Source organism: Bombus huntii, chromosome 3 (assembly GCF_024542735.1).
Source record: "Bombus huntii isolate Logan2020A chromosome 3, iyBomHunt1.1, whole genome shotgun sequence".
Taxonomy (NCBI): Eukaryota; Metazoa; Arthropoda; class Insecta; order Hymenoptera; family Apidae; genus Bombus; species Bombus huntii.
The window spans coordinates 6,187,777-6,214,379 of record NC_066240.1 but is presented as its reverse complement, the minus strand read 5'-3'; the positions used below and the strand labels follow the sequence as shown (position 1 = coordinate 6,214,379).

Sequence of the window (26,603 nt, the reverse complement as noted above, 5' to 3'; positions counted from 1 at the left end):
ACATACATATCCACGGACCAAAATGGAAGAAAAGGACAAATATAGAGAACAGAAGAAAAGAAAGAGGGAAAAGAAAGAAACATAGACAAAGAGCAGTATATATCTCGTATATAGAGGACAGGAAGAAAGACAGAGGAAGAGAGTTGAGGGCTGGATGGGTGCTGGCTTGTTTAAGCGTGGGTGGGGGTGTCAAATTGAATTACCCCCTCGTTCTACGGTCCCCGGGGACGTTTGCTGGAGCACTGGCGCTCTCTGTGCTTCTACGTCAGGGCTATGCCCGCTTGTAAATGGGTTTTATCTGCGTGCACCGTTGTACGTGTAGCCGTATACACACTATACCTTCATGGAGGCGTTTTCAATTAAAATCAACATCGAGGGTTCCTTCCATCTCTCTCTAGTTTCTATAGCATTCTGGTTGTCGTTGGTTTACTCTCTCGTTTCTGTCTGTTGGTTGAATCGATCATTCTTTCTCTTTCTATCCTGACTGCGCAAAATCAGATCGTTCCCTCTATTTCTCTTTTTTCTTTGTTATATCTACATCGCGTCTCTCTGGTTGCTTCTCTCTCTCCCTCTACTTCTCTCTCTCCCTCTACTTCTCTCTCTCTCTCTCTCTGTCTCTATTTTTATTTTTGGAATCCTTTTTTCACCGGTTTATTTGGTAGGCGGACGGTCTCTCATGAAAAATTCACGGGCTCAATGAAATCTTCGCCGCGCGTTAAACTAATGGAAAGAGGCTCTGCTGGTAGCACTCGAGCACTTATTTCAGATCTCCATCTTCTGAGTGAGAGAAAAGAGTGTAAGAGGATAAGGAACCCGATGCGACCCGTTCTCCCATCGTATTTTCTTCTTCCTCTTCTGTACTTTTTATATTTTGTCACTGATTTCTTTTCGACGAGGCCACCTTTGCTTGGAGATAAAGCAGTGTTTGAGGAATTCTGAATTTCGTACATCGCGACGGAAAAGTTTGTCACGTATAGGTATTGGCAATGGGGAAGTTGTAGGAAATAACTGAAAGAATGCGATGATGTACTTTTTTATGTATTTAATTAATAAAAGTAGAGTTGATCGATTTGGCTTCTGCGAGACTCAATTACGATCGTGTCTCAATACGATTTCAAACATAGCGTATTTCATTTTTCGTGATAATAACCACAACATAAAAAATTGTTAGATGAACTCGTTATTATAAGACGCAATGTAGTGTTATTAACAGGTTAAACAGCCACAAAATAGTCACAACATGACAAAAATAATTTCATCAAACTAAATTGCATTTAATGATGTTCATTGGTCAATCGTTTCGATGTCAGATGATCAATAGAGCGTAATAAATATAATTACAATGGAAACACAAAACGGAAACAACTAAAGCGCAATAATATCATACAATAATGCCAACAATACAGAACAATAATAACATACGCCGTTTCATATTACATTTTTCCATTGAATAATAGTATTATTACATTCATATTGAAAAATATTACAGAATTTAAACCGATCGGTGTAATTCGAAAAGCATTCATTAGCGTGTACGTATATACATGTATGAGAGACAAAGAGAAAATAATTTATCAAGTGGGCTTTGCGAGATGAGTGCCTGTAAAAACTGAACTCGATTGTTATTTCAGGAATATTCTTCTGTTTTTATTTTTGTTGCAGTAGAATGGATGGGCCGGCGGTATTATCGATGCCGCCGATAACCGCGCCCCAAAAATCAGCACAATCGCCGCAGCCACAGTCGCATTCGAAATCCAATCAGGTATCGCATGTGTTTTTATATTATGGGATTTTACTTTTTAATTGTTTCCGGTGAACGTTCCGCGATCACGAATTATCCGCGTTTATTTGAAGATAAAACGCATTATTTCTTTGGCGGTGGGAAGGTTTTAGTATTATTTTTGAACAATTTTTCCGAAGCCAAGGGAATTATTATTGTATATTATTTATTTGGATAGGGCAGATAAAACGCGATATTCCGAAACAAAGTAACGTTATTTCTTTGTCTCAGCGTTAGCCAATTAATTGTAAGTTGTCATTATATGAGATTTCGATTATATATGAAATTGTAGAAATTAAAATATAGTGAAATTTCTGCGAAATCAAGGGAATTATTATTACATATTATTATATGGTATTATTTATTGGGATAGGGAAAATGAAACACTTTACAAACGAAATAACATTGCATATTTCTTTATTGTCGTGTTTGTCTCGCTCAATGTTGGCTAATTAATTGTAAATTATTATTATACAAGGATCGTATATAGAATTATAAAGATTAAAATAAAATCTGAAGATACATTTACTTTGGTTTATAATTTTCATCTTGTTTACTTCTTTCTTTGTAGTTCGTATCTCGTATAGTATCGTTCTTAACATCGAAGAACCACGTTGTGAACCTAAACCATCAGGAGTTGCAGGTGGGCACTGTATCTCTCTATGGCATTCACATCGTGTCCCTGGTGATCGAGGGTCAAGAAAGGCTATGTTTGGCTCAGATAAGCAACACGTTGCTGAAGCAGTTCAGTTACAACGAGATTCACAATCGCAGGGTAGCTTTGGGCATCACCTGCGTGCAATGCACTCCCGTCCAGTTAGAAATCCTCCGTCGAGCCGGCGCTATGCCCGTTTCCTCCAGAAGATGCGGCATGATTACGCGAAGGGAAGCCGAGCGTCTCTGCAAATCGTTCCTCGGCGACAATGCGCCGCCTAGGTTGGTTTACTTTTATCAAGCTATCTCACAAAATTGTTAGGAATCATATTGTTTCACTCCATAGAATGTGTTTTAACATGTAAAGGTGTCTCCTATGACATAAAAACATAATATAATAAATTCCTTAACTTAACGTATAAAGATTTTTAACGCTGGAACTATCAAATTCGACAAAGCAACGAATTTCAGAGTTTCTTTTTTTGCGACTATTGAAAAGATGCACAATTTTAAACCTACCTAAACCTAATCATTTTGGTACATATCGAACTATAAATTTTCTTCTAACACATAGAATCTAAATTTCTCACATTTAGAATCGCCGCATCGCTATTCAAAGACACTCTGTTTTCTTCAAGATTACCAGAAGACTTCGCTTTCTCGGTGCACCACGAATGCGCCTGGGGCTGTCGAGGCGCGTTTCTACCAGCTCGCTATAACAGTTCGCGTGCGAAATGCATCAAGTGCGCCTACTGTGGCCTCTTCTTCTCCCCCAACAAGTTCATCTTCCATTCACACCGAATCGGCCCATCGGACAAATACGTGCAACCGGACGCGGCGAATTTCAATTCCTGGCGTCGTCACATGAAACTTTCCGGAAATCCGCCGGACGAGGTGGTGCACGCGTGGGAGGATGTGAAAGCAATGTTCAACGGCGGCACTAGAAAGCGATTGCTTAATAATCCAACGTCAAGGGAATCGCCAAGTCCTGCAAAGCAGCCGAGATCATCGCCTACGGCGCAAATTCCGACCCTCGTGCCGTCGCCTACGCATCCACGTGTTCCTCCATTTCCAGAATTACCTCTACCGTTGTCTAGAAGCTTGGTGATGGACTATGTGTGGCATCAACATCAACAGGCTGCCGCTGTTGCTGCCGCCAAGACACCCGGTTTTCCATTTTCACCCTACGCTCTCCCGTGGCTCGCTAAGAGAGGACCAGTGCTCTTTCCTGGTGAGTTCGTGATATCTTGGAGATTTGCTTTTTGGCATTGATATTGCATTTGATCTATTATCTTCGGTGCATTTAATTGCGCGTTTTAACGATATATTTCATTACACTTGGTATATTTAACTGGTGTATTTCTGTGGAATATTTTAATTTGACATATTTTACTAGAACGTGTATATTTTATTATATTTAAATTAGCCCAAATTCTTCTATTCTATTAAATTCTAGAAATTTGCGTTTCTATAGTTAATAACGCAGTTTAGGCAGATTGTAATGTGTAATATGGCAGATTACACGCGTCGCGAGCAGAAATTACATTGCGGAGGCAGAGTTCATTAGTATAATTACAGGGAATATGTGAATGTGAAGAGTGCTACGAAAATTATTAATCGGTGCAACGATCATGTTCCCACGCGTGTAAGGTAATGGTCTTTGATAATAATTATTAATGCACGTTCCACTATGCAGTCATACATATGTGTATTCGCGCGATCGATTTAACATGGCTATTTCCATTTTCTTGTCAGAGTTAGTATTAATCACTTAAAATTGTTTTAACTAATAGCAGACAAAATTTCTCGTGCAAAGAGAACCGACCATTAATTCGAGTGGCGTGCAAAAGTTACCAGTGATACTAACGAATTTTAGCCGTAAATGCACAAGCTATTTAGAGGATTAGCTTAACCGTTGCTGCGAACAAATATCGTTAGTTAATGTTTTGAATTCATTGCCAGGATTACTCACAATATATGTGCAACTGTACCTATCTATTTGCGTAGTATACTTTGTGTGTATCTATTTCTATGTAATGTCATATAAAAGAAGCGCTGCTTCCTTGAGACGCTTTATACACATTTGAAGAACGTAGAAGGGAGAAAAGTTATTGAGTTTTTAATTTTTACGTAGAAGAACTTTTCATATAAGAATTGGAAAATTCAATTATGCATTCAGATGGCATGTTAGTAAAATTGTATTGTTATTTGATTTTCGGAGTTTTTATTTTTAAATATTTACTTTTGCCATTATTTTTTAATAATATTACATTTTGATTTTTTATAAATCTTTATGGATTTATCGTCAAATGTTTTTCTTCATCTTTTTCTCTACATTATTCTACTACATTAATTCACATTATTCTAGAATTATTCCATCAACGACAAGTCAAAAGCCTTCCAACCACATATAGCTTTTTCTCAGAGATTTATTCATATAGATTTGTCAGAAATATTTCTAATCGTTGTATTTTCTATTAACGTAATAATTAATATTCTTCATAAAGCTAACATAACACATAGCGTAACATGACATTTTTCTTTTCTTCAAGGTCCTCTACCACCTCCAATAAGCGGTTCCAATCCAACCGAACCGCTTATACCAACGGTGAATCCATCATTGCATCAGTCTGCCTTTCGTCCTGTGATTCGTGGACCACCGATAGTTGAATCGGTGACTCAAGAACAACCATCGGATACCTCAGTATCCCAAAAAGAAGATAATTCTGACGACGAAGTGGATATAGAGACAACAGAAGACGATCCAGTGACACCTTTAAACATTACTGCACAGAATCTTCATTCCGTTTCAAATTCAGCTACCAGTAGTCATAGTGGTCGTAATTCGCCACAGTGTTGGAGTCCTCCTCGAGAAACGGTGAGTGATTATTTATAATGGATAGTTAATATAGATTTTCAAAGACAATTGATCAAATAAAAAATCTTTGTCTACAATGGAAATAAATGATACGTTCTGCCGTTTTCAAATTCTTTAGAGAACTTAAAATCAACAAGAAAGCATTAGAATTATTTATGGATGCAAAAAGTAAATTTCGAATTTGAACAATTCGACATTGCTGAATTTTATTATTCATCACACGATTATTCTGCGCATAAATTAATTAGATTACAATTTATTTCGAAATTATTTATGTGCTAGGATTATTTACAGACCAGAGAACGAATCAGTTTTCCAGTATCATTCCTAAGAAACAAAATCGACAAATTAAAGAAGACCTAATCTCATCGATTTATATTAATGACTCGATTATACATTATCTATCATCGGTCTTAAACAAAAATAGAGAATAGAATAGAAACCAATATACTAAGGACATTTATAGGCGCAGTTTCAAGCATTGTATTAATTAATGGAGACTCCATTAACCTAGTATTAGAATCAAAAGCGTAGCAGTACAATGTTTTCGAACGACAGGCACGTGGCCATTGTTATACCCTTTGAGCATAACGAACTTACGAAAGGTTCCATCGACACCCATTATCAGCACCGATAGGTCCGCAAACACTTGGCACTCTACGAGTCTTTCCTGAAAATATGTCGACTAACCCTTATGGTGTACACAAACTCGCGATCGGTAATTCGCAACAATCACGCCCTAATTCGAGTAGGTACTTCTGCACGTGGCCCATCCACACGAAATATAGGGTTAAAAAGCAATGCGAGTGAAATTAGTTTATCTACCACCTTGTTTCTTACATATGTTTCTTTAATTACGTGCGAACACAAAGCGAACTACCCTTATCGTTAATGCTACTAATATCACTATGTTTCTAGAATTTTTATTTAATAGAAACCGTTGTCTCGGAAGTCAGGTTTCATCTATCGGATATTCTTCAATGACTTACATCTTTGGACGTAACAGATTTATTTTCAACTGTGTCACATTAAAATTTCCTCGTTTAATCTTAAAAATTCATTAAAATTTCATTAAAATCGATGAAGTGTATAGATACTTATCATATCTTTCTTCTATATTAATCAGAGATACTTTTTCCATAATATATTACAAACCTCAATGAACACTTCCGTCGAATCAAACAAATTTCAGCAATCTTCCACGAGTAACAAGCTGCCCGATTCATAAGTTCTCCCTTCACCATTCCTTCAGTTCAAACACCATCAACACCTTGAGTATCGGATTCGAAGGAGCGTCCCCTTTGACATAGCCAGAACTCGGTCCAATATTAATGATTGGTATACAGGAGTCCTGTGCCCTCTCGTTACCGTCGATACAAGCCGTCGAATCAAGTAAATCTGAGAGAGAAAGAGAGAGAGAGAGAGAGAGAGAGAACAGAGCAAAGAGGGTGAGAGTTTCCTGCCACGTAATACTACTCGACGTCCCTAGAATTTGCTCTGCGGTCTGACTGCTCGTGCGGCTGCCCCCGTCAATTGCGATAATTATTGTGTCAGTAAATACTCCGTAACCATACGAACTAACGGGCTCGCGCGATCGACTGGACATAATATGCTCACAGCGTGTAGATACACTTATGCCGGCGATATAATTAAATGAACGACCGCGATGTTATGTTGGCGTTATGCATGGAGTGTCATGCAACTTGACTACTGTCGTTTTGCGAGTCGAGCACATCGGAAATTAATTATCATATTAAGGAAATCACGGAAGTAATCGAAAGCAGGAATTGCAAAATAGCACGAGCCCACTTTCAGAAAACAAGTTTCCTGTTTATCCTCTATAATTCGTTATTAATCTTGTGGATTTTTCCTGCGAGCGCTGATTATACATAGGCTCGCAAAAGTATGTAACTAGACTAAACTTGATAAAACTAAAATTAAGATTGCGACTACTTAGTGAACATAGACGTAATATCCATTTACTATATCGAAACCAAAAATATACTGGGTACTCTTCGAAATGAAAATCATCCGAGTATCCGATCATTCTATTAATACCTCCACCAACGTATTTAAAAAGAGTGTATGTACTATGTTTTCTCAGAAAACATTGTTTCAGAAAGTAATACATTAGAGCGTCAGCGAGGATCTTTAATCATTGAGTAGTGAATAAAGCTATATATTCTGATCGTTTAATAACGGAGTATATTTGTGTTAGTAAAAAAAAGAGTAGCTCCACCCGTGAACGCCGTCCCCTTCTGTAAACGAAAAACGAGATAACTCGGAGTTACGTGATACCTAGCAAACAAGTTTGCACCAAGTTAATCGAATTAAACCGAGTTGTAGCCAGCAATCTACTGTAATCGAGCCTGTCGGCTTCTAGATAATATTACTCTACATTTAGATCTCATTCTAAATATCATATACACGAAAGGCGTACATGCTACTTTTTATTCTAATTATAATTTATTACAAATTGTATAATTATATATATTCTGCATAATATTCATGCAATTCCTCTAGTATACGGATTTAACCCAGAAGCCTCGAGCGACATCATAATCATACCAAAACATTCCTCTCGAAGCTGTATCCCATATTAATGAGACAACTCTATAATCTCAACTCGTAGTTCCCTCTTTCTCTCATCTAAAAGAAGTATTAACAATTAGCAATAATTATCCATGAGAGTTAAATGAAGGGTGGAGAAATGAGTAACAGAGAGGAAGACATGAAAAAAGAGGCAGATACAGGAAGGTTAGGGTTCGACCGGGATAAGCTATCCGGATTGCCAGGCAGCTTTTCAATTCCCCCTTGTTGGTGTCGAGTGGGACAGATCCGTACTTTGTGAAGAGACTCACCAAAATCTCTCTCTCTCTCTCTCTCTCCTTCTCTCTCTCCCTTTCTCTTTTCTCATCTCGACGACATCAAGTGTGTATACGTTGGTTCACGTAGCCATAGATATATCAGTCACAAAGGTACCCACACGGACAAGAGGAGAAGTGGAAAACCCAGTTACTGCATCGCGCGACACACAGAGTCAGGGCCACAAGTGTATCACGGTAACTAAGTAATCCCCGAACGTTATTTGCAGTTATTTCTCGCTTGGACAGATCGGTCGAGGAAAGTAATCTACACGGAGATTTGGTATTTTCATTTTCGCCACACATCTGTGGTATGGTCAAGGTGGCGGTTAGTTGTGTACAACAGCTCACTATGCTTACAGTAAATATCTTGGAAACTTTTACCGTTTTCAGATTTGTTTCAAACTTTACTCTTGCTTTACTTGCGATCGTATCGTATAAAAGAATTGTTGTCTGTCCGTTGAACTAACAACAAGATCGAAATATCAAAATTAAAACGATCATAGTAGGGTTAAAGGGAAAGGAAGTATAGGAATGTAAATTTCCAAGCGAAATGTGACTACCCCGAGGAAAAGTACGCAATTTCTTTCCAAAAGCCGTCGCAATGGATTCATTCAGATAGTAATGAGGATAAAAGTGAAGCGAGAAACGTTTAATGTATTCGAACGCCACGAAATAAGGACGAGGCGATTATCGCTTCGCGAAGTTCCTCTGGTCAATTAAGATCCTTTTGGTCGATCGTGATTAACGAACATCCCTAGTTCGCGTCAATTCTCCTCGCATCGGGTTTTCGTTAAAGAGGAAACACACGAAGACATTCGCAGATCTTCTCCAACATCCATTTAAATGCAATTAAACGGTGTCACGTAGAAGCAGGAAGAGGAACAGCAGCCAGGAAACGTTTAAATCAAACTTCGGCTGGTTTAGTTAGTTTCGACCGCAACTTTTAATTGCGCTTCGACCGTCTGGAGAGCCATTAGATTTTCGAAGGAGCGCCAACTGTTATACAGACTTCTTTGGAATTCTTATTACGTGATGCCGTCTCACTCTTCGAGTAAAAGAAATTGACTTGTCGTCGTAAATAACCAAATTGGGATAACGATAATGCGAGAGTTGGTTGGAAACCTAACTATGAACATTTTGTAAAAATGTATATTTATAAAACATTAATAAAATGTTACTACAAAGAACGATTATTTTTAGTCAGTTGTCAACTTTCGCGAAGGCGAAACGTCAGGGATATCAAACGTGAAAAGATATCAACCTCAGAAGAGAATGGATTAAAGGAAAATATGCATGTCTTGTAACTTTATTTGCAAGAAAACTTTTCCAGGAAGGGAAAAAGCAACTACGTACTGTTGAGAAACGTGTAACAGAAACCTATTTCTTTGTGTTTGAAATGTTTTAAAACCACACATTAACAACATATAAATAAGCAATTATAGTTTAAACATATAGATTGCGATGGAAAATGTTAAAATAAATGGTTTTATGCAAAAAAATATATTTTCATATCAAGCAATACTAGTCTAATGCTTTTCAAGTAAAGCAAGCACCAAACACCAAGTAAAAGAAGGAAAATTAACGTAAAAGAATAATTATATATATTTTCTTGATTGTTTAAACATACTAAATACTTAGGATATCACGTGTTATATTTTATCCTTAGCAAACGTTAATTAAGAAGGTCCAGCTGGCATTTTTAACAATCGTTGAGCACCATCAAAGTTTCTCCCTGCTTAGAATGAAATGCCAACGTTTGACCTTATATACTATGAAACCCTTCGGGACTCTGTGATTAAATTGACTATATCGCACGAATGTACGTACGTTATATCTACTCACGAGCATCTTCTAAAATAAGTTAACCCGGTAACATTTCACTTGATACGAACCTGCTACGTTCAAATACCTATCGCTTTACATTGTTCAAAATCGCTTCATCTCAAACATTTATGAAATATATTAATCCAAGAGAGTCGTAGGTAATACAATTGAAAAAAATAATTTACTGTATGTAATAACAATAGCGACCATAAATATTGGCGTATATATTTCTTACGTTTATTGGAAGACTAACACTTTATTTATTTAGTTTAGTTTACTTTATTTAGTGGTAAAGTAATACAATTCTATTTATTCAAATGAAACAACGAAGAACACTCTTAGATAGCAAATCATGAAATGACAGCAGATATCTATTATAACAAAGTAAACTTGAAATAAGATGTTTGAGAAAATTATTAATTACACATATCTTCACCCTTAGAAATTTAAATTAACTGTATTACATATAGGATCAGTTAAGAAAGATTTTCCTTTGAAAAAGTACTTGAATTAAATAAACCTTTCACTAAAAATCATCTCACAAAACCCACATCAAACGTTCTTTTAAATTACTACATAGCTACTTTTAATGCAAATTAACCATCGCAATGAAAAGTTAATCGAGACAGTTCCCTTCCTTTTAAACAAAGTGTAGCGTTCAAAAGATGAAGACTTTCGGTGAAAACATTTTTAAATGGTAAGGGAAAAGGTAGAAACACTGAGTGAACCAGAGCAGAGGGGAAAATAAAGGGTGGAAGTTGGATTGAATTGAAGGGTGCTGGGCGGAGCTGACGATTATAATTAAATCAACAGTCACCGCCCACAACTTCCATAGCGGACCTTCGTTTCGTCCCACGATGACATTTCTCCACGGGCATCTCGCGCAAATCGCATTAGACCAACGAGAATATACACGAGAATATGTATGTAGCTTCGTTTCATGCAAGCGACGCGTGTAATTGCATGCCACGTGTCCTAACGCTGAATAATTTTCACCACGAATAGGATTTTTTCAAAGGAGTTCCACTGTTCAGCTTGTTTCGTTTGCTCTTTTTCCGTTTGAAAGGTAAATGTGATAAATATAAGATATACAAGGTGTTCCAGTAATCATAATACAATCAGCAAGGAAGCGATTCTACGTGAAAAATATAAGTCAAAGATATAAGATTTGTTCACACGACGATTCATTTTCGAGAAAATTGGGTTTGAAAATTTGTCGAGTTTACTTAGACTTGGCTAATTGCTGGCTAATGTTGAACGCTTAATTAAAAATTTCGAACTTAAGCTTTGAAAGAAAACTATAAAATTATAAATATATTAAACTTAGAAAAAATGTAGAAAGATTAGCAATTTAATGGATAAAAATATTGTCTTATCCGTAAACACTAGCGCTATTCTTTCTAATTTTCCATTCCACTAGGCTCGAATCGATTGGAAATTGCCGATCGGTATGTAAAAAACATGATCCGGCCGCATTGAACACTGTCGAAAAATAAAATGTATTTGGGCGGACCATCGATGAAAAGGCGACGAAATTTTGGTGCATCGAGGATGAAACTCGTTAACCCCTGGTGCTGTGTTCACAGTACAGCTGTCTGAATAAGAGGGTTTCAGGGAAAAATTATTTCATAACTCCCATGCGAAATTGAGAATCTACAAATAATGTTCCACCACGATAAGCGGCAGCCACTACGCTCGCGTAATTTACATTTCCATATGCTTCTACTCATCCCTCGAATTAAAATGTCATTATTCTCTTCTTTCCAACGCAAACGATTCATTTTCATAATTTTTTGGATATATTTTAAAAGGAAAGATTATTCGTATATGGGAATTTTTACGCTTTCTCGTTAATTATGTTTTGCTCTTTTTAATAATGATATTGAAATTTGAAGAATTTGTAAAGTTGCTTCTGTAATTTTAGTTTCATATATTTCTTTATTTTTTTAGTCTATAAGAATAGTTGCGAATAATAAATAATTATAATTACCAAATAGCACATGTTTTATTTATAATATTAATTTTTATTCATACTAAGCTATTTTATTAGCTACTTGTTATGCTCTAAAATTACTTTCACTAGATATACAACTAACGAAGAAATATTACTGGATAACGATAATCAACGATATTTTTCTGTGGATAAAATGAACATTTATGCAGACTATTAATCATCTAATTTATTACTGTTACTTTAATGGCGGCTGTGTTTTGTGCCGACATGTAATGAAGGCTCTATCATGATCAACTTATATTTGCATAAAAAACAACCATGACATCTGTTTAATATGTCAGTCTAATGTCTCTACTTCCATAGCAATTTATAAAGACGTTTTCTATAAATCTGTCTAAAATCAAAGTAGGTAGGTATATCTTACATTGGCAAAATTTGAACAAAATTAAATTTCCAGTATTTATTAAAATTACAATACTTATATATTTCCCGACATCAGTAAATTTTCTTAATACCATAGGCTTAATAATTGTAAAATTTATTTCTATATCTCTGAGCGACATAATCACTGTTTTTTAATTTAAAATATCATTCCAAAAAAAAAGTTTTAATGGAATTCTTTTGTCAAGAAAATATCAATTTATGCCAATCTAATATGGCGTTCAAATTATATTTACCAAAATTATTCCACAAAGTCCGAAATTGTAAAAGAAATAATTTAAAAATACCCGAAATAAATCATTCTTAAGCATCAGCGAAATATATGTATATATAGGATTAAAGAGAATTATATTATTCGCAAAATTACATTGCAAAGTTCGAAATTGTAACAAAAATAATTAAAAATACCCGAAATAAATATAATTATTATAATAAATTTAAATAAAACACACAAGGATTATAATTAAATGCGGACGTAGTAAAATGGTATGAATCAACGAGTGGATGAAATTAAAAAATTTCTCAGTGAAACAGAAGTAACGCGGACGAAGGGAATCCGATGGCGCGAGATCGGTCGGACAACGCTCTCGAATAAAGCCGACATTATAGGCAGCATAATCAATTCCCCGGCATAATTCCGCAACACGCTATGAATTTGGTCAAGATCGACCGACTGGAAGTGATTCGACTAACACGATTGCGTACTAACTTTGCACGCGACGAGCGGCTCACATTCCCGATCCAAACTTGTACAAATCGCACTTATGTCCCATTATTTTAACTCCCTCGACAGAAAGATTCCTCCTTCATTTTACCAATCGCTTAAATATATCTACGTTTTTTACCGTTCTCCTCGCTGTTCTTCTTCTTCTTCTTTCTTTTAAAGGACATGAAACGTAACGAATAATTTTAGGCAGTTTAAAGTTTCATTATATTGAAAACCTACATAGGAAATAGTTAACGGTTCGTTAGAAGTAACCAATGTCTATTACTTGGATATTTGTTAGATTTTTATTGAACAGAATTAATATTAATAATAACATAGCACAAGAATTTATAAACACTTTACTATATAACAACCCAACCTAACCAATTACGTAGCCAGGAAGCAGTAGCAGACTTATAAATCACCAGACGAAGACGAATCTTAGAATTAGCCAACCGATCCATCTAACGGCAAGTCAAAAACATAGAAAAGCATCAGTTGAGAATCCCCTCTCGCGGATGAGTTCCGCGTTCTCCCATTTGTAACTCCGTTCAACCGGAGCAAAGTAGGTAGAAATCCTTTCCCGCCCCCATCATCGGAGCCCAGCCTCGCTTATACACCCCCTCTATCTCGTCTCCACCCTTGCTTGCAACGCTTTACACGAAGTGAGGCCCATCGGCATCGCCAGACCGAAAACTCAACACGCTCGTCTGCCCCTGTACCAGCAGCCCATCCTCGCGTTATGGCTCGCTCAATTGTTTCAGCCCCGTTGATCCAATAAAGGATTACGGAGAAACAATCGTAGCGTGCGCCAACATCCCCCTCGTTCCACCTTCCTCCACCTCTTTCACCCTGTTTCCTCCTCCTACTCTCTCTACTCTCTACATTGGTTGTTCGTTTCTGTACAGCGATGGATTTTTGTTAGCCAGTAAACGTAAAAGCAAAAGTTTCGACCGATATGGATACGCAAAGGGGAGAATAGAGACGTTTTTTAGAGAGACGAACCGATTGTCGCACAATCAAATTGCGTGTCAGTGTGTAGTACTACAAAGCAGTTTTTGCGATTGGTTGTACGAAAAGGATTGCCTGAACGATTAAATTTTCATCTAGCTACGGTGAGTTTAATTGATACGGAAAGAGATGGAAAGATAGAGGTGAGTTACGTTGTGATGGGGGTGTTCATTTTTGTAAAAGGTTTTTGGGGAGTATTTTTTCGGAAACTGGGCGGGCTGAGGAAAAACTGAGTTCTATGGGTGAATTTTAATAATAAGCTTTCATCACGATGGAAATAGTCTTCCTTATAGTATCGTGCTTAAGTTCTTGTAAAGTACACGACGCCTTCTAGGTACTCGCACAAATAAAAATACTAATTTCCTCCTTGGTAATAGTACTAAATACGGTGAAGCTCTCGTACTAAATTACTGAATAATTGCATAGAATTCGCCTAAAATCGCTCTCTATCACTTGCCTATTTTCCTCTTTTAGGACATATAATAAGGATTTGAATTGCTCGGTTCTTCGCCTTTCTTGGGATAAAGATCTTTCCCGAGAAGGTCTCAAGTGTGTTGTAGAGTGGTTATTATATATGATAATTTTCTTATGATGATTATTTAATAAATATCAGCTCGTGAATAATGGAATTGATATGAAACTGTATAATATAAATGGCGAATTTTATTCAAACATAATAGGTTTCAAATATGTTTCGTTATTTTTGAAGATTCAAGGGATGTAAATTTAATAAAAGAAACTATGAGATCGTTTCCCATATCTACTCGAGCAAATTTGGATTATTTGAAAAAGGAACATATCTCGTATTCGCTGCTAACATGTAACTGGCCCATCTATATGTTTTTCTTTCATTGAAGAAATCTTTATTTTAAGTGTTTGCTTTAACTGTTAGCTAGTATTTTTGGATCATAGATGGTTACAATAATCTGATTTACGTTTTAATTGCGTTGTTTAATTTTTAAATACTTAATTCTTTCATGTTAAATATTTTACATGGTATATATCATTAATGACAGATATTTATAATACTTTAATACACCTATTATTAAGAAATAATTGATCAGTTTGCCAATATTACGCTATAGATGTTCACAAAATTTTCTCCAAAAATCAATACATTTTTATCATACTTCTTTATCTTCATCTATGAATACCGTATTATTTACTTTTCGGTTTTATCCTATTTTTCTCTCACGAATCGTCCTCAAATTTTTCGAAACTCTCCAATGCCTGTAAAAGTACCGATAGCATCTATGCTTATCACGTACAAGCGATATAATAACAAGGTAATCTGCTAAGATACGTAGCTTGGTTCGTACACCTTGAATTTTCGCAATCGTCTCTACTTTTTCTAACCTCACCCTTTGTTTCTTGTCCGAGATCTATCATTCGGACAATTTACCCAAGGGGTTATGTGAGAACGTACAGGGAAGTTGGAGAAAAAAAACGAAACACTATGTCATTCGTTGCGTCTTCAATGCGCAACTCCTACGATGATAAAACGCAGTTATTTATCTTTTGCTTGTACGTGAAAAGCATTCCAAAAGAATATAACAAAGTATCACGCTATTACGTCTACTATTTTATAGTAAATACCACAAATAATTTCCTATACCTTTTATATTTCTACATCTAATAATTTTCTACATTTTCTAATATTTCTTTTAATTAGTTTTAAAGTTAATAAAAAGGATGATGCTGAGGTTGATCATTTCTATTGATTATGGAGCATACGGCGTTGAAATCCGCAAATTATCGTAACGAATCGATCGGTCACGAAATGCCAGTTCATCGCTCAGATTTGCTCGCACATGCAACGAGGTTGCACGGATGTTATAAACAACATATGTGCCAATTGTAAGGATACATGGGGTACCTTACTCCATCGAACACCTGTTCGTTGCCATACGCATTCCCAAACCATACTTCTCGCCAATCACGCTAGCAAGCTCTGTTCCGTTACAATTATGCGAATTTACGCGTGTACTACTATTTTTAGACTGCCGATGTTTGTGCAGTTATAGGAAATTTAAATACACGAAAATTTATAAAATACCCATATTATTCGAAAATAGAAAAAATATTCACAGTACTAATTATATATAACGTTTACAGAGTAGAAGAAATTTGTACATGAATTGATAAAAATATGAATTTGTATAAACACTCATAGTTTAATTATTGGATACAATGTGTTTTGTGCGATAGATATTTGCAAAGAAACAAGTATCCTTAACACTTGAATACCGAAATTATGAAATTTGTACATAGATACGATGGTAAACAAAAGTATTGGCGCAAACTAGCTTTCCTAGTAAGTAAAATACCGCGAAAGATTATCTACCAAATATTGTAAGCATTATACTTTCGGTAGTTTAGATAACTTTTCGTATTGCCTACATATGTACACTTTGTGCAATTTTCAAATTCTCTATAAATACATAAAAATCCGCGATTTAATTAACTCTTTGATGCATAGTGGAATAAAGGGTCCTGCTGCTTTGATAGGTACTTATACATTCAAAGTGGAATGTTTCTCATCCCTCCTCAAATTATAAGATCGAAACACAGTAACACCATCGACTTCATCTTGCCATAGATATAACTAATGCATGTTTGATGGACGCACAGGTAAACGCATGTACTTACTTACTTACTGATTTGGTCAATACGTGTCCACAATACGTCCAGAACGATCGTAGTTATAAATAAATTTTCTGTGTGACTATGGTGTTTCTTCTTTTTTGTCTTAAAATTTTGCGCCCCAGACAGTTAAACGGTACAAATTACCAGTGGAGATTAGAACTAGAATCGCGCGGAACATGTGAATTTCGCAATCCGCATGGCATCGTGAGAATCGTGGCTCAAAATATAACGTGGAGCGCGTCACAGCAATCGCAGAGATGCACGATTCTAGATATCGAACAGGCAAAACCGATTGCAAAGCGTGATGCCTCCATCAGCCTCTAATGAAATATTCAACCCGGCCGTAGAACGATTATGTTGTCACGTAACGCCGCCACGGAAGCCACGCCGATTACATTTACTTTGTGATCCGCGAGAGATTGGTCACCGCTGTCTGTTAACAACCTTCATGTTGCCATTAATGCACGCTCCACAGAACCTCTATAGTATTGCGAGGAATTTTCTAGCAAATAGAAATTTCTCGAAGTAATATTGAAAACAGCCGAGCAGCGACCTCATCGCAGTAATAAACGACGATGATGATAGATTTATTGATTCCTCTATGACGCTACAGGAATTTTGGTTAAGGTGTATCTCATCTAGCAAACTAGCATAAACAGCTAACTTGCAATAAATATCTTACAACTGTAACTTCGGATTTTCGGCTAAATTTTGAATGTAGGTATTTTGTCGGTTTATTTAAGGATTACCTCAATTTTCATGAGATACAGGCTAAACATTATAAAAATTGGGAAAAGAAATTAAATAACAAATAATGTATAAATACAATAATAAATGAAAAGAAGTCACAAAAGTATGTTTTGGAGTAAAGTCTATCGATTAAAATCTACCCTTTCTAATGTTTCGACTCGTTGAATTATTTCACAATAGATAAATCGACCCTCTTATGCCCCTAGCGCGTCTCGTCAAGCTCCTGTGTACACAAAACGTAATTACTTGAAATCCCAAACACCATGAAAATTTTATCGGCGCCTTACTCGTCCTGATCTATTATAGTATCGAATAACGACCAATGAACGACAAAATGGAATTAAAAATTTTAATTAAGAAGCCTCTTTTAACGTTCAATGGGTCATCTTTGTAAAAATCATATTATAAGAATCTATGGTAGAAAAATGATCACCCTTATTTGCATAGTACTATTATTTAAATTAGCTTTCTTTAAAGTTTTCAAAAAAATAATGCAAGAGAAAATGAATATAGGAAATAAAAAATAATTTATTTTCCAGTAAAAATGTTATTCTTCATTTATTTTCTGTGTGATAAACGGCATGTAGGATAATACGTAAAATATAATTGAAATAGGCACATGTTTTTATAAGATAAAAATAGGAATTTAAAAATACAACATTAATAAATATTAAGTAGTTGAAATTAAACATTTTATTATATTCTCCGATAATGTTTCCAATCTTTCTACATTATAGCGAAGCGTTATTATTAACCTTTTGTTTCATAAAAGAGAAATGGTGCTAACAAATGTGAAATATTAACTGATTAAAATTAATTGATTATACATTTTCCTCGATATACGAGTTCGTTCATTTAAGGCTTTTAATATCAACCGTCATAAATTTTGTTATTTCTCCTGCAATTTTACGATCTTCATTTAGTACAGTATTGTATTGTAAAGATAAATCAATATTTCATTGTTTTTATGATAGCTACAATAAAGATTCGAGCGTGCAAGAATATAATAAATATTAAGTGCAATTAAAATTATGATTGTTCATTTCTACTATACGTGCGTGCATCTAATAATCGACTTCTATCTTTATTTTATTACTTGATAAATATTTTTCAGATTGTATCTCTTTTAAAGTTTCTTTGTATAATCAATTTTATAATAAGATATAAAATATATTAATTAATAATAATTTTTCATATACATGTACAATTATCTACATTTAATACACCAATATTTGATATTACCAAGCAATAATTAACATTGGAACAATAGAACGGCCACTATGTTATATTTTCAATTTACTAAATTAGAACTGGGCATAAAAACTCATTTCCCAATCGAGTGTCTTATTTAAGTAAAATGTACGATTAGTATCTGATGTTAGTCAGAGAAGTCGATGCTCTGAAATTATACAGCAGGTTTGCTTGCAACACATTATGTGTCATCGATTTTTCTGATATGATTCAGTGATTAAATCAGTTCTATGAAACAGCCGCGTGACAGACATTATTTAAAAATCAGCGTATACCTTGATCTCCGTTCATTTCGTGACACGAAGCACGCGAAAACTATGAATACTAGGCATTCGACACGCGAGGTTGTATTTTTAAAGAGTCTTAGTCTTGTGTCTTTTACTAACGTAAATTACTATTTCATTTATTGTTTCGAAATATAAATAAATAATGTCAAACGAATCATTAGTTACAATTAATTATTATTGTTTGAAAATATGAGTAAATAAAATCGAATTATTATTTCATTTATCGTATGACAAACATAAAATAAATGTACTATAGCAGCTACTGAAGTGTTCCCTGAAATAATTTTTAAATGGACTTAAATTACGCAAAAAACTATGCATAGACTATAACTTACATTAGGATAATTGAATTGCAAATGATAATAATGAAAAATACAAAAAATAGCACACTGATACTAACTTCTACTTTATATCCAAATATTTCCAAAACGCGAAAATGGTGGCATATAGTAAAAAGGGACGACAACTTCCGGAACCAGGAATAATTCACGCGAATTGATCGGCGCCGTGTCGAGGGATTAAATTAATTTAAGTAATTTGACGATTGCTATCGGCGGAAACATTAAATAAAGTACCACGTCCCGCTTGTACAGGTAGCTGCGTTTTAGATTATAGATCGTCGAGTAAACCAACGTTGGTCACAACACATCAACAGGATTGTGGCCATCGTTGCATAACTGAGTGGTCGTTCATGATGATTGGATGGTCATGTTCACGTTAGCTGTCCTTATTCCATTCAGTCATTTGTCATTAACGGGAAAAAGTGAACGTCACCTCTGGACACGTGTTTATGGCTGAAGTTTAACATCATTCTCCGATTTTTAAATCCGATTACTATGGTTCTAGTGGTTAACCCTTCTGAACGATTGAAAAATAAACGTCTTTTTGTCGTATGTATTCGTAATAATATAGTAATATAGTAATAATTTGAGAAATACTTTAATTACATAGAATTTTGTATAACTTTGTGTACAAAAGACAAGGAATGATAAGATAAGGATATATGTGAAAGAAATAGAAGATTTCATCTTTACAAATTACGGAAATATTGAGATTATTCTAAATCTCGAAAAATTTGACCACGAACAAAATGTTTCGCATCATAGGATGTTTCTTCGAACAAAACAATTCATTCCTTAAGCATTTCACCATATTAAAAATAACGGAAACAATGCTTTGTAATAGGTTTACTGAGCGCCCTAAATGTAATACGTTTTTCATATTTGTAAAAAACATTTACTAAAATGAATATTTTGCTACTTATTAATGTGAAAAGATTTCGAAAAACTAAAATCGATATTCCGATTGATTCTGTCTTAGGAACGAGAAGCTGAAAAGATAGCAGAGGAGACAGCAGCTATGCGTGACGTTAAACCAGAACTTCAACCTGCAAGAAGTCCCGACACCTGGCAAGGGAATAGCTTTTACCGGCATCTCAATGTAATAAAAGGTATGTAATATATGTATAGTCACATAATACCAAATAGATATTGTTTCTTTTTACTTACAAAATGTTCTGTTTGTAGTATAATCTTTATAATTTATAAGTAATAATGTTGTAAGTAAAAATGTATGTGGGAATCGTGTTAACAGAATTTATCTAGGAAAGGAAAAATATATAAATTCATTTATTTAATTTCAGCAGTCGATAGTAAAATATATAATATACAAATACAAATTACATATAGCATCAATTATCAACTATTTAACCCGAAAATAATTCCTACTAAAATCCATGAAAATATCCTCGCCGTATTTTCAAAAATTCCAATGCATCATTATGATTATTTCCAATCAACTCCAGAAACCAAGCAGTAACGAAATTGCTGCCTAACATCTCTAACGTGATCGCTTGCCACTTAGAGAAAATCTTCCAAAATAATTACCATTCGACAACTAAGCAATAGAAATTATATCCAAATATCGTCGTTTAGAGACAATTCTGTAAAATAATTACCATTCGACAGCTAAATAATATAAATGATAAACATCGCTTTGGTAAACGTTTAATCTGCTCGGTATTTTGGACTAGCTTCTCCTCTGTTATTAGCAATTAGTAATTAGCGTGGCACGAGTGGTGCAAAGGAAGCTCGGGAGTTTCAATTAATTAGAGTAATTAGTTGCGACCAGAGTGTTAACTGAGAACGGAGGGTTGCCTCGATATCAGACGCGGGGGTGGATCTTGGAGTTGGTAATAACAGGAAAAGGGGTTGAGGGTGAACTCCTCTCTCGACGAGGAGGCGTGATTTCCGACGACGCTTGCGCACTTTCGCTTCTCGAGTTCAAGTATGGCACGATGCAATCAAGTTTAACTTTCCTTCTGTTAGAAACGAATTCCTTCCTTGTTTCTAAAAAAAATGTCTAAATACAGTCTACAACTCTGTTTAAATTATAGAGTTCGTTGCAATTAATTTTCTTTAATATAATATAAAAGATTATGGAATTATCGGGTTTGATTTCTTATATATTTTTACAATTATCTATATAATTTATATAATTTAATATTATATAATTTAGCATGCACATAATATAATTGTATATATTTGTTGAAAATGACAACGTGAGTTCGTGCTCGCCATCCATATGTAGATGCGTTAGTTATAAGAAATAGTAACTAGAGGATGATTCTAGTTACAATCGATAGATTTAATCGATAGGCTTAAGATGCCTTTTTGTTTTTATCCCCAGTTTTTGTAAGCGCATGCAATAAAGGTTTTTTTGGCTCAGAACGGTGTGATAGATTTATCCATTCAATAAAATAATAACTATTCTGATCTTACCATTGAGTATAGAAATAACAACAATATTTTTGTGTATACATTATATTTTTTTCCTTTCTCTTGCAGTTGTTCTCTTCAAACATTAATACTAACATGTAAACATAGAGAAAACACAGAGATAAAGATACACAAATAATCAATGAAAAATATGTTTAGAATATTATGTATATGTGTGTTGCATATGTTTACTTATATGAAAGCATATAATACTTCGGCTGGAGCAGGAATCACGACATTGAAAACGACCGTAAGCTGAAAATAACGAGATAATCGATCTACCTTATATATGAATGCCAACATGAGATCATCGATAACAAACGAAAATGCTTTGACTAACGTAGACTTCTTGAAGAGAAAGCTTTTGTCCATTATATCGAATCCCTACAGGATATAATTTACCGTATTTACAATTATTCAATAATGTTCCATGAAATGTAATAAAAAATTCCATACAATGCAATGGAAAAGATAGAGAAATGAGCGAGGAAATGTTCAGAATGCAATGGTGGAACGTCTGAGCATTTGTTGCAGACAAAACAGTCTTAACAAATAAATTTATCCTAATATTTTTTTGTTCGCAATGATTCACGAAGAATCAATTAATGCAAATAAAATCGTAGAGTTCCCTTTAAAAAAAGTGCAATTGTACCTTACAACTACACCGAGACACTTCTGAAAAAAATCGCACTGTATGATGATAGAACTTGACAAACGATGCAAAACTTGCCTCTACAATTTTATTCCATCTGCAATAGGAACAGAGTTATAGTTCGAGCCAGTTACTAGATTCAACCTGTATATGCACATCCATCGTGATACTTTTCCCATTAAAAATACTCAATTTCTTAGCGATGATCAAGTTCTAAAAAACAACAATCGACTTACCACAATCTAATACTATCTCTGATTCACAATATGTACTATGATTCTAATCTGCCACAAAGCATAATTATTCCTTATTTCTAGAACTACATTGCTCTTATATTAAATTTATATATCTTTTATTAAATTTTTTATATTAAATTTTTCATAGAAAAAAATAGGAGAAAGAGAAAGATACCAATCGATATGACGGAACCGATCGAAAGAGCTCACCTTTAATCGCGCCCAACTTGCTCGACTAACTTTTCAATTTCGCCGGAGACCATTCGCCCGGTTCATTACCCATTCAATCTAAATGAATAAATGAAACGGTTTTTCGATTTTGTTTGTTTCCTTTGATTTGGCTTTGCACGCGGAGCGGAATTTTGTTAATTTTCAACAATGATGATTGCAGGAAGTGAGCCGAACGAGAGAACGAGTGCGGATTGTTCCGCTTGCCATCCACGAGGAATATTTTACGGCCAGATTCATAGCCCGTCTGCGCCCACTAATTAATCGACACGAGATGCAGTAGCAGCTGAAAGAGGATGAAGAGAAGTAGTGTGAGGGATGGAGGTTAAAGAGAGAGAGGGAGAGAGGGAGAGAGAAAGGATGGAAAGAAAAAGAAGAGGAAAAGAGAGAACGGACGAGTAGAAGAGGGAAAGAGAGGGAATGAGGTAGAGAGTAATTCAAAAAGACACTGTAAATTAGGGGTCTCCGTCGGCATTCAGCTTCGGATCCGGTGAATTCCAATTAGTTTAAAGCGCGTTGATCTGATGGCTCTCTTTTGCCTTTTTGTCTTTTTGTAAGTGTACAATGAGAAAATTGGGAATTTATAAATTTTAAGTTGGAAAAATAAATGTCAAATATCCAGGATCTTTCTATAACAATATACTTGAAAATTTTTCATTTAAAGTACGTTGGCTTTTATAAGCGTTAAATGAAATTTCTAACTTACAAATGAAACTATATCCAGTAATAATTATAATTAATTTCAAAATTTTTCGATGGTAAAGTTAAAATTAATAAAAGTAAGAATTGATCGATACAATTCATTATATTTATTAATTGATAAATTATTGCGCAAGAAGGCCCAGAAAGTTAGACGATGGAGATCCTTATTTTAAATAATCATTTCACTTTCTAACCTCTCGATTTTTCCATTGACGCAATCTTTCACCAGGCGAATCTCATTCAATTTTCATCGCGGAGACGTAGCAAAACTAGTCTTAATCGAGTAGTGTGGATAAAAATGTTACGTATTTTTTATTATTGAGCAAACTCACGAAATGCACGAAGACACGAAAAAAACACAAAAAAATTTGATCGTCGTCCTCGTTCTTACGCTCATAATTAATTTTGTAGATCAATTACGCTCGCACAAAAAACACTATTATAAATATTCGTGTAACTAATTTCCACGATATAGATACATATACATAAAGAACTTCGCTCAAAACTTGTACGTATCTAGAGATATTTATTTTCGATTCTTATGGTGAACTATATGAATGCGTATAATCATCAAGTTTCGTGCACATAGAGAATTGTTTGTATTACAAAACTTTGTAATTTTACGAACAATTGAACTGTACGTACGTGTGTAAATGGCAGGAAAAATGCAGTTAGTCACGAACTTCAAATACGATGACAGAAACTTGATTGTGGAAAGGACGATCAATAGTCAATTATACTTCTCCCTGGAATTAAAATAAATTATTCTTTGACGTTAACTAATTACAGAGAAATTACAGAGAAAAAAATGGAGTTCATATCAAAAACTATCTTTGACAACTTTTATCATTATCTGTTATAAAGATATTCCAGCATTTTTAGCTTTTGTCTAATCAATCTGCCCAGTATTAATTCAATAATGATTATACATATATACAATGACAAGTATATAAATATAGAAATGTTACTCGTAAATTCAACTATATATTATTATATAATTCAATTATAAATTGTATTACGAAAGAATTTATTTCTACGATACAAAATTTCTTATACTTTCAAACGCTGTACCTAAATAAAGAACAATGTTTCAATTTTTATTTCGAGTAATTAATTATAAAATAAATTAAGGTAAATTTAATATTAGAAGAAAGAATCTTATAAAATAAATTAAGGTAAATTTAATATTAGAAGAAAGAATCTTATATTAAATTTACCTTAATTTATTTTATAATTAATTACTCGAAATAAAAATTGAAACATTGTTCTTTATTTAGGTACAGCGTTTGAAAGTATAAGAAATTTTGTATCGTAGAAATAAATTCTTTCGTAATACAATTTATAATTGAATTATATAATAATATATAGTTGAATTTACGAGTAATATTTCTATATTTATACACTTGTCATTGTATATACGTATAATCATTATTGAATAAATAATATATATATATACAACCTGTGCTTGCCATTGTATATTTCACGCACATTATTTTATTCATGTGGCAATATGAAATTAATTAATGTCTACTTAACTTATTCATACTACGAAACTGAAGCATTTCTGCAACGAAACATATTTCGATTTCACGATCATTGGTATGAATTCCAGGGTTAAGTACGATTCACTAAGACGTGCATGCACAAACATGCATTCGAGGATTCCTTTACATTGTAATAATTACTCTACTTAGTGCATCGAGGAGCTAATGCAGCTTGAAATTGGCTTCTCTGCGCGAGTCGATATGCTGTGCAATATAGGTACTCCTTACGGTTATTAGCCTCTCGAGCGAATGGTTAGTCGTTGCGATCGCTTGTCCGATAAAAAAGATAGCGAAAATATGTATGGAGCGGATGTTCTTGAAAATTAACGTGAAGATATTAACAGATTCTCTTCATCGACACTTTTGGAATTGAAGACCATAGGGATAAAACATGATAAGTTACATTATTTGCGTTTCATGTCAATTTTAACTCATAACTGGTATACTTAAACCATTTGGGACCATAACAATTTAGGATTAGGTTACTTAACTTTGGAATTTTTCATTTAATTTCACTTTATTACTAGTTTCACTACTAGTTTATTTACTAGTTTCGTAGAGAATATGAAATACAAAATAAAGTGAAATAACCTAAACTTTATAAAACGATACTATTTAAGAATTAAAATTCTAATTACCCCGTTTTTAATTCACCCCTTTAATTACTTCTGAGAAGATTTTAGTTCTTCCCTCCTCTCCTTGAGACTCAAATTATCAAAATTCGACTATATATCATGTGTTTTTATCTTCAGATTTAACCTATTGTTTTCGTCTTTTATTGTTTATCGTTTATCCCATGTGGTCTTCAGCTACGAATCTACATATAAAGGAAATGTATTACCTATACATGAAACATTACAGTCAATGGGGAGAATCTGTGTTATTATGTCGTATCGTGAGGTACGGTATTCGATGAAAGTAATTTCCTCTGCTTTTTATCTCGTAGAATACCGGTGTATACGCAACACAGCTGTAAAGGATGCCGTGTAGATGGTACGAAACGTATTGTTGATAAAGTACATAACAAGTGTAAGCGGCAGCATATGGAAACACTATGTGTAATCCGAATAACAATAAAAGTTCTGATCACTGGTGTATGTTGATTATGCTCTATTTATTCATAAATAGTATTTTATTTCATTGATTTGTTTTTTGTTCCTAACATATAAATTGTGAGAAATGAGGAGATGAGTTAACATTAAAACTCCAAAATTTTGAAGTGCACAACAATTTTTAACTGTTTTGCATATAATAAAAAAACGTAAAAGAAACAAAATAGAACATTTGCATGGTATTGAGCAATGAAAGAAAAGTTTATTTTTAACTCTATTATATCTTTGCTACTTTTAATTTCGGAAATCTTCTTTATATAAAAATATCAATATAGATATATAATTAATGATAAGATTTTATAT

At 34.3% G+C, this 26,603-nt stretch overlaps 1 protein-coding gene across 1 annotated transcript in view; it reads left to right on the top strand.

Annotated features, from left to right (window-relative positions):
• The window catches only part of LOC126878420 (SKI family transcriptional corepressor 2), a 30,065-nt gene extending 5,484 nt beyond the window's left edge, over positions 1 to 24,581 (top strand). The window contains exons 2-7 of the mRNA XM_050641188.1: positions 1,663 to 1,762; positions 2,415 to 2,716; positions 3,073 to 3,665; positions 4,987 to 5,312; positions 20,370 to 20,499; positions 23,106 to 24,581. Of these exons, the coding sequence (XP_050497145.1) occupies positions 1,667 to 1,762; positions 2,415 to 2,716; positions 3,073 to 3,665; positions 4,987 to 5,312; positions 20,370 to 20,499; positions 23,106 to 23,206 (1,548 nt within the window). The 5' untranslated portion in view covers positions 1,663 to 1,666 and the 3' untranslated portion in view covers positions 23,207 to 24,581. The remainder of the gene's footprint in view (positions 1 to 1,662; positions 1,763 to 2,414; positions 2,717 to 3,072; positions 3,666 to 4,986; positions 5,313 to 20,369; positions 20,500 to 23,105) is intronic.
• The last annotated feature ends 2,022 nt before the right edge of the window (positions 24,582 to 26,603 follow it).